Source organism: Rattus norvegicus, chromosome 9, assembly GCF_021556685.1.
Source record: "Rattus norvegicus strain SHRSP/BbbUtx chromosome 9, alternate assembly SHRSP_T2T, whole genome shotgun sequence".
Taxonomy (NCBI): Eukaryota; Metazoa; Chordata; class Mammalia; order Rodentia; family Muridae; genus Rattus; species Rattus norvegicus.
In genome coordinates, this window is record NC_141542.1 from 75,089,867 (window position 1) to 75,105,523 (window position 15,657).

The window sequence follows — 15,657 nt, forward strand, 5'->3', positions numbered from 1 at the left end:
CGAACGATGCTGCGGCGGAAGGGGGACGGACTACCCCGGTACAAGAGTCAGGGTAGCCTGGGGCTTTAGAGCGGGATGAGATGCCTACCACCCGCTGTGCTCGTCCGTGCCCCTGAGCTGCCACCCCGAGGCCCCGGCAGGGAGGGTGCGAACTGGCGCAGGGTAGAAATCTCGCGATAGCAGGGCTCCGGGGCGGGGGTGGCGCCTCTTCCTCTCCTGCTGCTCGCGTTAGTTCCGGTCGCAGAGGAGACAGCGCCGCAGTTGCCGCCAGCTCGGGAATTTCTGGCTCTTTTCTCTTCGCCTTAAATTCGGTGAGGCGAGCGCGGCGCAGCGCCGGGGGGCAGCGGCGCGCCGTGGCCTGGCGGAGGGCGAGGGTGGCGGTGCGGTTCGGAGGGGCCGGAGGGACCCAGGGCCTGGATTCGTGGCCGGGGCCGCCGCTCTGGAGGGCGGGCGAGGCCGCGGGGCGCCGGGGTGGCGGCGCGCCCCGTGTGCGCCCCGGCCGGCCTGGGTAACAAAGCCGCCGCGGCCTCTGTTGGGTGATGTACGCGTGGGGGGTTCGGCGGGCGGGGCGCAGCCGCCGCCACCACCGCCGCGGCCGCCGCCTCCGCCGCTGCTTTCGCGGGAGGGCGGGCGGATGTACGGGGCGGCGGGGGCCCCGGCGCGCAGCGCCTCGGCGCCTGTGGTCCGCTCGGCGCGGCGGCCACCACCGCAGGCGACAGGGTCGGTGGAGAAGGGCCCACGGCGCTCTTGGGCCCGCCGCCCCAGCCCTGCGAGGCGGGAGGCACGGGAAAGGGTGTGGATGTGGAGACACGTGCCCGGGGAGGAGGCGGCTTGGGCTGTAGCGTTTGCGGCCAGCTCTCAGTTTTGCATCTTGGAAGGGTGCAAGCGATCTCAGCGGTTCTTGAGGCCACTTTGGAGTGAGGGCAGCGTTGATGCTGTTTAGGAGCTTTGACAGATAGCTCGTGACCGCGGCAGTCCTCTAAGTTCGGGTTACATAGAAAAAGTGGGGGTTGCAAAGAGCAGTGTAGAAGGGACTGAAAGGGACCGAACAGTTAAGTTAGTGATAGGACATTTGCCACCAGGCAGGGAGTTACTAAAATGCCATATCTAGGTGTAGTTCCAGCACTGTCATCAAGGGGTTCTTTTAGAAGGAAACTTCTGCCACCAAGCTCTATTGCCTGTTAACTGAGAAAGTGCTGGATTTGCTTTAGTTGTAATTTTGATTTAGGGTTTGATACTTTGTTTCAAAAGTTAATATTACTGGCACAGGTGCTATTAAGGCCTTCTTTCCCTTTTCTCTAGGGTGTCTTTTATGAATAATCAAAAGCAGCAAAAACCAACGCTATCAGGCCAGCGTTTTAAAACCAGAAAAAGAGGTAAATATTTGTAAATCTCCTTTAAGCTTTCAGACACTTCTCTTGGTTTCTCTCAGTCAGCTGCATATATCACTATCCCCTCATGAGAAAATTGCAGAAACTTGAGTTTCTATTTAACTACTGTTTCAGATGAACAGTGTTTTCTACTGCTTTCTCAAATTTTCATTTTTTTTTTAGTGTGGAAACTAGTGGCTAAGATAAAAGCTGTGACTTTAAGCTCATAGTTTTTAAGGAGAATTTGAACAGAGAAGGCTAAAAGAGGGGAACACTGCTAAAATCACTAATTTCACCTAGACTTTGTGGAGGTATGTGAAAGGGACTCAGAGTGTCTAACATGGTCTAGGTCTTGGAAAATGGGGGGGGGGGCAGATTTTAACAGACTAACATGCTAGGATTAAAGGCGTGAGTTCCTGTTGGCAACCCAATCTGGGGGTTGAATTTAGGATTCTGTCAGAGGCTGGCAGAGCTCTGAGTTCCAGGATAGCCAGGACTACACAAACCCTGTCTTTAAGAAACCAACAACAAAAAAAGAAAGTTTAAATGGTATTCTTTGAAAACACAACATTGGTCAGGCATGGTAGCATATGCCTTTAATTCTCGCAGTGGAGAGGTCCCTAAATGGAGGTCTACTTAGTGAATTCCAGACCAGCTGGGGCTACATAGGCCCAAAAAATGCACGTTAACCTGTTGAGTGATTTTGAGGAAATGGAGAGTGGGCTAACTATGGGTTTTAAGGTTGATTCTTGTTTCCTACCTTTCACAGAAAGTTTGACATATATGTGACAGCATCTTTGTGTGTTCTCCAAGGTCTGTCTCCCTGTTGGGGACACCAAAGTGTACTTTTTTTTTTTTTTTTTTGGTTCTTTTTTTCGGAGCTGGGGACCGAACCCAGGGCCTTGCGCTTCCTAGGTAAGCGCTCTACCACTGAGCTAAATCCCCAGTCCCCAAAGTGTACTTTTATTCCAGTCTTTGCAGGCATAGATTTAGCCCATTAATTTTCTTAAACTACAGCAGTGTCAGTAATGAAGAAAACCATGTGTCCTTTGAGTTTGTAGATTCCCTAGCATTGTCTTGGTAAAATTGATGGTATAACTTTTATTGTTAGCATCTGGGAGTTATCACTTCCTTAAATCCAGATAAAGGTGGTCCCTGCCATGTAGTGTGGCATCCTACTGTAATCCAGCACAGAAGAGCCACCATTAATAACTGGACCAGCCTAGGATACAAAAAACCCTGTCTTTAATTGCCTCCCCCAGTAACAAAAAAGGATCACTCGTGGCCTGGTTCTGAGTTACCTGGAGCTGAGGAGGGTTTTTTTTGTTTTGTTTTGTTTTTGTTTGGTTTTTTTTTTGTTTTTTTGTTGTTTTTTTTTTGTTTTTTTGGTTCTTTTTTTTGGAGCTGGGAACCAAACCCAGGGCCTTGCGCTTCCTAGGCAAGCGCTCTACCACTGAGCTAAATCCTCAACCCCGCTGAGGAGTTTTGAAGACAGGACTTTTCAGTAAAACCAAGAGAATCTTGAAAAAAAATAATTTTCACTCTTACAGTGTATAAAAAGGAATAAAGAATCATATAGTCTTTGCTGACAAACGTGAAAATTCAGATATCATTTGCCCTAAATTGGCGAGTTAAGTCATGGAAAAGCTGGAGTGCGTGTTAGTGGCAGAGCATTGCCTAGCGTGTGGGATGCCCTGGGTTCATCCCCCGTACCACCAGTAAACAAAAGGCCTGGGGCATGGGAGAGGCCTGATAATTCAGTAGAGGCTGATAATAAGTGCTTTCTGCTTTGCATTATTTAGTACTTTTGGGGATGCGTGTTATTTTGAAAGGGAATAGTGAAAATGACTGGTTTTAGCCTTGCTCCCCCTGTGGATGATCTGGGTGATTCCTAGCACCTATATTAGTCAGGTCCCATCTTCTTATAACTCCAGTTCCAGGGGATACAGTGCCCTCTTCTGGTTTCCCCAGGCTCCAGGCAGACACATGTAGGTGTATACTATTTAAAGAGGAAAGTAGCTAGTTGCACAAAGGATATAATGGAGATGATGATTTCAGCTGGGTGGGTTTTGTTTGTTTTGAAGCAGGGTGTCTGCATAGCTCTGACTGTCCTGGAACTCAATGTGTAGACCAGGCTGGACTCAGGCTCACAGATCCTCCTAACTCTGCCTCCCAAGTGCTAGGATTAAAGGAAAAGCTAAAGTGTTACGGACGCATGAAAGAAAAAGGGAAAGATCCCCTAAAACCTTAAGAGTAGTATGGACATAGCTACATAGCAAAACCTTGTCTCAAAAACTGTTGATCTGGGCAGTGGTGGCACACACCTTTAATTGCAGCACCCAGCAGGCAAAGGCAGAGGATCCTGAGTTCAAGACTGACCTGATTACATAGTGAGTTCCAGAACCCTGTCTCAATAAACCAAAAGAAAGAAAGACAGGGCTGGGGGTATAGGTCAATAGAGTGCTTGTTCGACATGTATAAAGCATTTCTAAAGCTTAAGATATAGGAAGTGAAGGTTCAAAAATGCAGGTTTGTTTTAGGCTACCCTGTAGCCAATGAGACCCTGTCTAAAAACAAAGGGACTGAAGAGACGGCTAAGAAGTGCTTGCCATACAAGCATGGAGACCTGGTATCCACATCAAGCCGGGCATAGTGACTGCTGCCTGTGGCTGACTCCAGAATGACTGAGGGTCTCTGGAACTGGATGGCCAGACAGTCAAAGTGAGTTCTAGCCTCAGTGAGACACTGTCTTAATAAGATGGATACAAGTTAGGAAGACATTGTATCAACCTGATAGGGCCGACTAGCCTGCCCCTAGCTCAGTAGCTTGTACAGCATATGGGAGACTAAGTTCTAAAATCAGTCCAAGGCAGGGAAGGTGCCTGCGTGACCATGCTCAGAAAAAGAAAGGCAGTGTGCAAATTTTTAGAGGAATAAAGTATACCTGGTATAAAAAGGTTAGTGTTACATACTCTTTATTTGCTTTTGAGACAGGATATCACTATTGTAGACCAGACTCTAGAATTCAGAATCCACCTGCCTCTGCCTTTCTAGTGCTGGGGTTAAAGGCTTGTGCCATTATGGCTGATATAGGTTCCTTAGAGCAGTCTGGTTGCAGTAGAAGCAGGAAATCCTAGCACATTGAGCTTGGAAAGTGGAGCAGCCATATAGTTCTTGACCAGGTAGGTCATCCTGTGGGAGACACTGGGTGTGTTTAATCTTTCTCCTGTCATACTTACTCTGAATCTTGGGTACTTGCCTTTTTCCAGCTATTGAATTAAACGAAACTCAGTAATTTGGTTAGCTTATCATATTTGCTGGTTTGTGCCATTTTTGATAAGCTTCTTGAAACTACTTTTTTTTCTCTCTCTCTTCAGATGAAAAAGAGAGGTTTGACCCTACTCAGTTTCAAGACTGTATTATTCAAGGCTTAACTGAAACTGGTACTGATTTGGAAGCAGTAGCTAAGTTTCTTGATGCTTCTGGAGCAAAACTTGACTACCGCCGCTATGCAGAAACACTCTTTGACATTCTGGTGGCTGGCGGAATGCTGGGTGAGTATCTGGGTTTTGTGGACCTAATTTAGGGAAGTGATATACAGAGATAATGGAGAAGCCAGAATGTGTGCTTTTGACAGACCCAACAGGAGGATGGGGCCTTAAAAAATGTATTTTTGTTTTGCGTGCATTCACTTCTGTTGGAGTGTCAGTTCCTGTGGTAGCCTCAGCTGCCTTGGAGCTGGGATTGTGGACAGCTGTGAACTACCTAGGCGTTGACTCCAGGGCTCTTACCACACAGCAGTCTCTTGAGCCCTTCAGACCTTCAATTTTTTAAGTACTTTACTAAAGGAATATATTTTTCTTCTTAAAGATTTATTTTATGTATATGAGTAAACTGTAGCTGTCTTCAGACATACCGGAAGGGGTATAGGATCCCATTACAGATGGTCAAGAGGCACCATGTGGTTGCTGGGAATTGAATTCGGACCTCTGGAAGAGCAGTCAGTGTTTTTAACTGCTGAGCCATCTCTCCAGCCCTGAAATTTTATTTTAAGTATACAGAAAGAATTCATTTATTTATTTATTTATTTAGATAGGGTTTCACTTGGATATAGCCCAGGCTAGCTTTGACTTGTGAATTCCTCTTGTCTTAGCTGCCTTTCTCAATTGTTATGATTGTTATAATGTGAAAACTGGGGTTTTGAGTCAGTTGTGGTGGCAATATACATAACTCTAATCTCTGTGTTCAGAAGGATCACAAGTTGCAGGCCAGCCTGGGCTAAGTGCCAAGATCCTTCTTTAAAAGAATAGGAATTGATAGCACAATGCAACCGCCTTGGAAGTTTAAAATTTACTTTCTGTGTGGAAAGTTAAATATAACCAAAATCAGATGTGAATGTCTCCACCTAGCCTGTTAGGCACTGTTGAATGGTTGGTCATTGCATTCCTTTCATTAAAGATGTCTATAATTATTTCGTATGTGCGTGTGTGTACATGTGGGCGTGCGTAGTAAATATATGTGATCAAAGCTCAGCAGTAGACTTGGCAGCAAACACGAGTATGCTCTCTGGGGAGGGGTGCTTGTTTGATTGCTGTGTAAATTTTTTCATTTTATTTGTACATAATGAGCCATCTGACTGTTTGGATTTTTGGATTTTAGAGTGTTAGCATACTATTTTATATTGGAAATCCTTACAAATATGTGATAAGGCTGACATGACCACCTATTTAAGGAGAAGGTTACTGCATATTTACCGAAGTCTTTCTCAGCCCCAGGTGGTACACTGGCAGATGACATGATGCGCACAGATGTCTGTGTGTTTGCAGCACAAGAAGACCTAGAGACCATGCAAGCATTCGCTCAGGTAAGCGAAACTGCCATATAGCTATATCTGAGGGATGCTCTACTTTTTAAAGGTTACAGGTAGAAGATCTATTTGATGAAATATGGTATGTTCAGGAGTAAATTTGCTGTGGCTTTTGTTTCTTGGTTGGTTGGTTTGTTAGTGTTTTGAGACAAGGTTTGTCTGTCTAACAGGCTGCCTTGGAACTCACTTTGTAGACACAGATCTGCCTGCCTCGGCATGCGCAGCTTTTACTCTTTCTTTCTGAAAAACATTGTTTCTTACAATTATGTGTATGTGCATATGAATGCAGATGTCCTCAAGAGACTAAAGGCATCAGATTCCCTGAGTCCATAAGTAGCAGGCACTTGTGAGCCGGCCACTGTTACTGCTGGGAACCAAACTCCTGTTAACTACCCTGTTGACTACTGGGCAGTCAACACTTAGTTCTTAGACTTGTTTCTCTGGAATTACTCTAAGAAAGGAAGCAAGCCAGGTTGGTTAGCACATGACTATAATCCCATTGAAAAATTGAGGCAGGAAGATCACAAGGTCATCCTAGGGTATATAGTGTGTTCACTGCAGGCCTATACTACTTTAAAGCCTGTTTGAGTTTTCACCATCCCACCTCCTCACAGATACTCAGCTGGACAGGGTAACTCATGCCTGGAACTCCAATACTCAGGAGACAGGCTAGATGATTTGAGGTAGACTTGGACTATTTACAGGGATCTATTTATAGGGAGACTATGTCTAAAAAATGTTAGTTTTCTTGTGATTGCTATATTAAGCAATTCTTTTTATTTTGAAGAAAAAGATGAATGTATTGATCCAGGCTGGCCTGGAACTTGCTTGGTAGCCCACCTTAGGCTTGAACTTGAGAAGCCCTTGTGCCTCAGCCTTCCTGGTGCGGACTGCTCTATTGCCACAGTCGGCTTTGTGGTTATATGCTTACTACTTGTAAGCATAAGCAAAGAATCTAATGTGTCCAACCCTGAAATTTGGTGTCTTACGTATAGTTGTAGACAAAAAAGTATAGTTTTATTTTGTGATCTTACTGTTACTTGAGCAATTATTAATTAGTCTTAGGTTAGCTGTAGTGATAGAAGTTACTAAGAAGTGGCTGTTAAGTGTTTATATATTTGAGGTGTGATGAGATTTTACAGTATAGAGTCCTTTTTGGTTCTAGGAATGACTTTAATCTTCTTCTAGGTTTTTAACAAGTTAATCAGGCGCTACAAATACCTGGAGAAAGGTTTTGAAGATGAAGTTAAAAAGGTATGAGGGGGCATTGGGTAGGGCGTTTACTTAGCCTACGCAAGACCCAGCGTTCAGCCTCTAGCAGCCACAGATTGGACATAGTGTTAGACATTTAAATAGGCTCTTATTGAAATACCATTTGGAGAGTATAGCAGTTACTCTTCTGAAATATTTAAAACTTTACACATTGTCATTTAGTGTTGTATTGAAAAAAAAATGGCAGTTAAAGATCGAGAGACCCTCCTAAGATGGATGATGTAGGGTCGGAGTGTAAGGTGCTAAAGAGGTTACTTGTATTTTACTCCCTACTGCCAAATATTTCATAAATGGGTGATGCAGCAGCACAAAGGCTGACAGAATTTAAGTATCAGGCTTTGTTCTAGCTTTTCAGTATTATAAAAACTGAAAGGCAAGTTTTATCATTCACATGTAATATGTAATGAAACCAAGACACAGATTGGCCCAAGATCATTGACTTACGATAGAGATAGAAATGTTAATGATTGGGCCTTAGCTGGATATGTTGTTTCACTGCTTCTCCTAACACAGTGCAAGTGCTCTTTTAACCCTGTTTACTTTTACAGTTACTGCTCTTCCTGAAGGGATTTTCAGAGTCGGAGAGGAACAAGCTCGCCATGTTGACTGGGGTCCTTCTGGCTAATGGAACCCTCAATGCATCCATTCTTAACAGCCTTTATAATGAGAATTTGGTTAAAGAAGGTAATTAGCGTTTGGTTCCGTGTTTCTGTGGGGTGTGTGGATGGATGTTAGCGCCTGCTTGGAGTTGGGGAGGAACTTGAGTGTTCCTTTGGTGGTGACTACTTCGGGCGCAGAATATCAGGTTATCATATAAATTTTCAACTGCTACTAGGCCAGTAGCCAGTGACAGAATAGGGGAGTTGGGGTGAAATGGTCTCATTGACACAGGAAAGGTGGGGTTTGGGTGGGTTTGAAGAAACTGAGGAATGTATGTCTGTTAGACAAGCAACTCTGTTTTACAGGGGTTTCAGCAGCTTTTGCTGTAAAGCTCTTTAAATCATGGATAAATGAGAAAGACATCAATGCAGTTGCTGCAAGTCTTCGGAAAGTCAGCATGGACAACAGACTGATGGAGCTGTTCCCTGCCAATAAACAGAGTGTTGAGCACTTCACTAAGTATTTCACTGAGGCAGGCTTGAAAGAGCTTTCAGAGTATGTCCGCAACCAGCAGACCATTGGGGCTCGGAAGGAGCTCCAGAAGGAGCTTCAGGAGCAGATGTCCCGCGGTGACCCCTTCAAAGACGTAAGCTGCTCTGTGTAGACCTCTTTCTTTAATGTGTATGTCTGTTTCTCCTGCACACGTGAATGTGTACCACGTGTGTGCGCGCTCCTGGTGTCTGAGGAGGTCAGAGGAAGAACCCTTGGAATTGAAGTGATTAAGTCTTGAAAGAGTAGCTGGTGCTCTTAACTGCTGAGCTGTCCATCTGGTCCCCTTTAAGCCATCTTTATATGCCTATGTTTTTTTACATAGATGTTTTTTTGTTCATTCAGAATTCTCTCAGCCTGGATTAATAATTATAGAACTGGGTTTCCTTTAGCCCTCTTCATATACTTAAAGTTTTATTGGTACCCAGAGATAATAACTTTGAAGATTTCTGTTTGCTCAGCCGTCTCACCTGCCAGATCCAGTTTGTGTATAAAATAGATTGAGATTTCAAGGCTCTGACCTGTGGCAGAGCTATTCTGTTCTGTGTGGTACTGGTGAAGTTTGTTCCAGTAGGAAAGGTTGGTTAGTTGGTTTGCTTGCCTGCTTATTTCAGACATGGACTCACTATAAAGCTCTGGTTGGCCTCAAACCCAGGACCACCTGCCTTTCCCTCAGGAGTGAGTGCTGGAATTAGCTTATTTATACACCTGGTTGGAAAAGCATTTTTCGCTTTTGTAAAATGTCTAAATTTACTGTGTAAAGAATTAAAAATATCTTGTTACTAAGTATGGATTGTTTTGCAGATAATTTTATATGTCAAGGAGGAGATGAAGAAAAACAACATCCCAGAACCAGTGGTCATTGGGATTGTGTGGTCAAGTGTGATGAGCACCGTGGAGTGGAACAAGAAGGAGGAGCTTGTAGCAGAACAAGCCATCAAGCACTTGAAGGTATTGGGGCTGTGACGCTGTCACACTCGAGGTGGGCTGTGTGAACTGAGAGGATATTTGTCTAAGGTTCTCAACCTGTGGGTTGTGATCCCTTTGGGGCCAAATGACTCTCTCACAGGATTTGTCTCTTAAGATCATCAAAAAATACAGATACTTACATTATGATTTACAACAGCAACATTACAGTTGTGAAGTAGCAACAAAAATAACTATGATTTGGGGGTCACCACAACATACATTAAAGGGTTGCAGCATTAGGAAGGTTAGGAACCATTGCTCTAAGGATTTACCACATTTGTGGTGCTGGGCACAATTTACCTGTTACTTCATGTTGATGTTTTTAAGGCTTACTTGGACTTATTTGGGTCATAAATTAGAACTAATAACGTGTTTAAAAGTAATTTAAGTCTGATTTGATACTGCTGAGGGAATGTTAGAAAATGGGGGTGGGGGAGTGGCTGGAGAGATGGCTCAGTGGTTAAGAGCACTGACTGCTCTTCCAGAGGTCCTGAGTTCAACTCCCAGCAACCACATGGTGGCTCACAACCATCTGTAATGGGATCCGATGCCCTCTTCTGGTGTGTCTGAAGACAGTGACAGTGTACTGACATACATGAAATAAATAAATCTTTACTTATTCCACTGAAGTAGATCTTAAATTTTTCTGCTCCATCATTTTTTATTCCTAATTTCCAATGAGGTGATGACAGCGGTAAAGGTGTTACTATTGTGGGAGATTTATAATGGGTGATTATAAGTCATTTTTCTTTTCAAAGCAATACAGCCCTCTACTTGCTGCCTTCACTACTCAAGGTCAGTCTGAGCTGACTCTGTTACTGAAGATTCAGGAGTATTGCTATGACAACATTCACTTCATGAAAGCCTTCCAGAAAATAGTGGTGCTCTTTTATAAAGGTGGGTAAATCATTAGTTCTGTGAAAGTTGTGTAAAATACTGGGAATAAATAAGGAGGGCTCCCTCTATTCACAAAGTGAAGTCCTGTGGCTGAAGGGGCAGTTGTTAGTTTTTGAGTCTGCCTATCACTTGTGTTGACTGTCCTAGAACTTGGAGCCAGGCTGATCTGCTACTCAAGATCTACATGCCTCTGCCTCCACCTCCAAAGTGTCAAAGGCATGCTTCCCTACACCCAGCAGAATTGGGTGTTTGTAATTGGGTACATTGCTATTTGAACATCTGTGAACCTTATTCACGAGGTAAATCCAAGTTAACTCCATAAGCGAGACCCTATCTCTGCCTACCCTGCCATTACCCCACAGAAAAACAATCCAAGTGCCAGGTTAGGCATTTGTACCTGTGTGTGGTTCTGTAGATTGGTTATGTTCAAACTTGCTAATATAAATGACTGTTGTTTGTAGCTGAGGTCCTGAGTGAAGAGCCCATTCTGAAGTGGTATAAAGACGCACATGTTGCAAAGGGGAAAAGTGTCTTCCTTGAGCAAATGAAGAAGTTTGTAGAATGGCTCAAAAATGCTGAGGAGGGTAAGTCTTTCTTTGATGGAAGTTGGGTGGTGGCATGTGGTTTGTGTTGAATGGCTTGCCTCCCAACTGCTAGGATCAATTACTGGAAATGGGTTTGAGCGTGACACAGATTAATCTTCACATTTCTTCCTTCTGCTACTGTGGGGGGGGGTGTTTATTTTGTAACTACACTCCGTTCTCTTCAGACACAGCAGAAGAGAGGATCAGATCCTATTACAGATGGCTCTAAGCCACCATGTGGTTGCTGGGAATTGAACTCAGGACCTCTGGAAGAGCAGCCAGTGCTCTTAACCACTGAGCCATCTCTCCAGCCCCTGTAAATGTTGTTTATATTATCCATGGTCATCTCTTTTTCACAAGAGGGGAAGCTAGACATCAGTCATTGTAATTTAGTGTTGTGTGTATGGGTGTGAGTGCCATGGACTATGGAGAACAACTCTCCTTATATCAGTGATCAAACTCTGGTTATATGCTGGCTTCATTATGGTATCTTACACTAAACACTAGAGAAATTAGAAGTTTTGAGATATATAACTTGTTCTCAGTTGATATTAGTCAAATTCTGAAATGATTTTAAAGTTTCAAATAATGGTAAATGGCTTCCTGAAGCAAGATGTTGACTATTTTCAAACTCTTTTCTAGAATCTGAGTCGGAAGCTGAAGAAGGTGACTGAATTTTGAAACAACATCCTCAGTAAAGCAAACAGGAGTTGTAGATAAATGTCATGTCTCATGTGTCCTGGTTCTTACATCTTCCTACCTCCCTATATCAAGCATGATATAAGGGCTTTCATGCAGTTTTTATTTTAACTGTTTTCTGGTTACTGGGAAGGTTGGGTTTGGTTCCTGAACCGTGTGTAAGGAGCTGCAGGAGCCGTGGAACGGAAGCTGGCGCTGCACTGGTCTTCAGTTCCCTCTACCTCCTGTATTTTCTACTGTAATAATGTGATGTAAGGCCCTCCGCAGTGCAGTGAGCACTTCACCTTATTCCCTGGGTTTCTATATAAACAGTTTTCAAGATATGATTTGGTTAAAAATAATTTGTTACAAAAAGATTCTGTTTGCAAATTAAACTGTAAAAGTATCCAAAGTCTCAAAAGGCAATGATTTGTGTGATAACTCAGTGTGTCCAGAGCCCTGTTCATCAGTGAAAATCCTGCAGATGATTGAATCCTTAACATGAATCCTGACGTTGGTTATTTGTGAGCATTTTCTTATATTTTTAACTCCAGATGTTGTTGATTTCTGGGTTTCATCCTTAGTAAAGCCATGGAGAGCAAGCAAACTTGAGTTTGAGAACTACACATGGCAGAGGTAGGAAGAAGGAAGCTGAGCCTTTTTCCAGAGCCTTCTAGGTTCATTTGCATCTTTCCAGGTAGAACAGTAGCTACTTCTCATACAAACGTTCTACCCCAGGATACAGCTAGACTCTTAGAAAGCGTTCCCACAAGGAGCGAGTCAAGGAAATGTCTTGTCACTAACCCATGAGATTGTTGGGAGTGTTTTGGGTGAGTGTGTTCTAACAGGATCTGGACATGACTCCATTTTCTTTTGTGAAGGCGAAGGACAGTCATTAGCAGTCCGCCATCCAGTTGTCTGGGCCTGGCCTCATTCTGCTATATACAAGCACCTAGTAACTCACCCTAGTTGCCATTTTTTTAATTGCCGTGAGCCAAATACTTCAATTGATTAATCTATTTTAATGGCTGCCTTCGTTGCTTTTCTTTTTGCTATCCATTTATAGTTGGTAGGGGAAGATGTAGCCACCTTTTGGCAAAGGCTGAAAGTGAACATTTTGAACTTTTTTTTAATTGGTAAAAGAAAATAGTAAGAATAATGCCACCAGAGACTTGAGTGGAAATTGCCCATTTTGAAGGTGCCATTCTTAGAAGCCAAGAATTTGGTATTTAAAGTCTATCTTGAGAATAACATGTAATATAATTTGAAATAAAGGTATAGTAACCTTAAGAGCATTATAGTGAAAACATTGGTGGGTGGGGTGAATTTGTAAAATGAATGACTTTGATAAAGTTTTATGCACAGGCAAATGTATTCATTAGATTCTGTGTAGTGATCTGCTTCCTTTGTAATTTGTAGTCCTAAAAAGATTTTTTTTAAAATAAAGTCCATCCTTACATTTAGGTTTTATAGATCAGTCTTTTTATTCCCCTCATAAACCCCATTGGTCCCTAATGGTGTGCTGTATGTTGTGCTTTCAAATGTCAACTGTATAAGGATTAGTAACAATTTGTCCTTAGAACTCGAAAACTAAACACCTCACAGATTCCAATGTAGCTAAAACTACATTGCATTTCTACAACCTTATCCTTGCATGTTACCGCCGTTTGAAACTCACCCTTTATTATATACTGTGTATAGTCAGAGTGTGGAGTCTTCCAGAACTACATTATGATCTTTGATCATTGATCTTTTCCCCCCTTTATACACAGTAGTGTTTACTTAATATAATAGCACATGGGTAAGGCACCTGTTAGTACAGTGTAAAGAACGAGATTTATGAAATTATTCTCATTTTAAGTTTAAATGCCAACCTATGGCCTCCAATATGTAATTCCTAATAGAGATGTTAAAATTGTACTCTGAATCATGATTGGGAAACTGTTGACTGAATTCCTAACTTGGTGTCAGTTTCTAAGGCCTTCAGTGTCTTAGATACTGTACTGTGTGTATTTAGCATTGATAAGTGTCACCTTACTCTGGGATTATTGTCCTAGAAATATTCTGCTCTTACAAAATTTGCAGATACCAAAATGCCACATATTTTGCTCAGCATAACGATTGGTGGTGAGGGGAAATGCATGTGACCAAGTGTTCAAGCTTTTTCCATTATCCAACCCCCCAGAAACCTTTTCCCCTAATAGCACCCCAATAAATTTTAATATAGATAACACTATGTACTGTGTCTGTGCTTTATACATGAAACAAGCATTTTATATATATCATAAAAGTAAACTTACAATTAAAGTGTTTTAATAGTTTATTTTTCATAGTGTAAAGGTTTGTCCTATCTCTCACCTCTGATGCTGGGGCTTGAGCCCAGTCTTGTACCATCAACCGTTTTGAGTTGATCTCATTAAGATCAGGCCAGCTTTGAACTCCTGTCACTCAGACTGTAAACTTTGACATCTGTGTAGTTAGGGTTCTAAGCCTGTAACTCGTGGTCTATGAATCACCATTCAGTTTGTACCTTAGGCCACCACAGGCACTAGGCAAAACATTTCCTTTTGGTTTGGAAGCTTTGTGGAGCTTTGTAGGGCTTTGCAGATGCGTGAAGAAAAAGGCAACAGATTGTAACTTTGAAGCTGGTCCTGGCTGGCCTGGAAAACTTAGTCTCTTCCTCCCCAGTGCTGGGATTCAATGTGCATTTTACCACACCTAGCATGAGACAGGTTCTTGTTTTGGTTGTAGGTTTGTCTTTGAATCATCTGGATTTCTTTTCCAATGAATTTATTTTACACATTAAAAATAAAACTCGGGTTGGGGATTTAGCTCAGCGGTAGAGCGCTTGCCTAGGAAGCGAAGCGCAAGGCCCTGGGTTCGATCCCCAGCTCCGAAAAAAATAAATAAATAAATAAACTCATTGGGATTCCTGACAAGTGGCCTATTTCAAAGTTGTGGACATAGCACTGTTCGGAAATTTTACTTGTTTTATTTTTTTGTTGTTGCTGTGACAAAATATGACCAAGGCAATTTATAAAAGCATTTCATTTGGGAACTCACAGTCCCCGATGGTTAGAGTCAGAAGCCTACCACCAGATGTACAACTCCAGTCCTCTACAAACAGTTACACCTATGGGGGGTAGGGGATGCATTTTCATGCAGACACCCACACTTGTCAACTGTACTGGGCTTTCAGAACCCAGTGATTTCGTTGATGTAAATGTTAACAGCCAAATAAAGTCAAGTTGCTTTGTTTATATTTATCAATCTGAAATACTTCTATTCAACCAGTATACTGAGATCTTAAGATCCATGAATGGATCTTTTAATCCAGCTTGGAGGAGAAAGTGGCAGGTAGATCTGAGTTTGGCCAGTAGGTTTGATTTAAACAATCTGGAAAAATCTGGCAAGTGCTTTTGACTGGAAAAAATTTTAGAATTGGCTTTTTCTTGAGGAAAATGGATTATAGAGGATTAATAACTCTTGGTCTCGGTGGGTTTAATTGGGGTCTGTAGCTCAGAAGTTAGGTGTGAGGCCTTAGGTGTAATTCCTACTGCCGAAAGGCTTTAATTCTCTCCTTCCACTTAACTGGGCTGGCAAAGATAGGGTTATTATCTATTTAGTGAACCCTACTTGTGGAATTGTTAAAAAGACCAGCTGGCCACATAGAATCCCTTAGTTCCCAGGCCAGTTCTGTGGTCTAGACATAGAAGGTGGATTATCCAAAGAAGTGAAGGTTTGAGACCCTCATGAAATTTGAATGTTTACTATTGTGTAGTGGATTCAAGGTGCTACAATTACCAAGTATTAGTGTCCTCTTTCAGAGAATTCCAAGATAGTACCCATTTAAAAATAAGTTGTCTGGAGT

General features: G+C 42.7%; 1 protein-coding gene across 2 annotated transcripts; it reads left to right on the top strand.

The window, feature by feature from the left end:
* Window positions 1-224: 224 nt before the first annotated feature.
* Window positions 225-14,022, top strand: Bzw1 (basic leucine zipper and W2 domains 1). 2 transcript variants are annotated; one of them, NM_198789.2, is made up of 11 exons: window positions 225-311; window positions 1,303-1,376; window positions 4,748-4,924; window positions 6,140-6,234; window positions 7,426-7,491; window positions 8,058-8,193; window positions 8,475-8,755; window positions 9,463-9,609; window positions 10,386-10,524; window positions 10,986-11,108; window positions 11,751-12,202. In NM_198789.2, exons 2-11 carry the CDS (start codon window positions 1,313-1,315, stop codon window positions 11,780-11,782), a joined length of 1,260 nt encoding a protein of 419 aa, NP_942084.1. In that variant the 5' UTR covers window positions 225-311; window positions 1,303-1,312; the 3' UTR covers window positions 11,783-12,202. The 2 variants fall into 2 exon arrangements, with proteins under 2 accessions (NP_942084.1, XP_087422800.1); XM_087566674.1 differs by lacking the exon at window positions 225-311 and adding an exon at window positions 557-720 and having other exon boundaries at window positions 11,751-14,022.
* The last annotated feature ends 1,635 nt before the right edge of the window (window positions 14,023-15,657 follow it).

Bases quoted from the DNA above. Each gene is read 5' to 3' on its own strand.
- Bzw1 (XM_087566674.1), top strand. From the start codon at position 635: ATGTACGGGGCGGCGGGGGCCCCGGCGCGCAGCGCCTCGGCGCCTGTG. The intron at 7,492-8,057 runs GTATGAGGGGGC...TTACTTTTACAG, and splicing joins TTGAAGATGAAGTTAAAAAG to TTACTGCTCTTCCTGAAGGG. The intron at 10,525-10,985 runs GTGGGTAAATCA...TGTTGTTTGTAG, and splicing joins AGTGGTGCTCTTTTATAAAG to CTGAGGTCCTGAGTGAAGAG.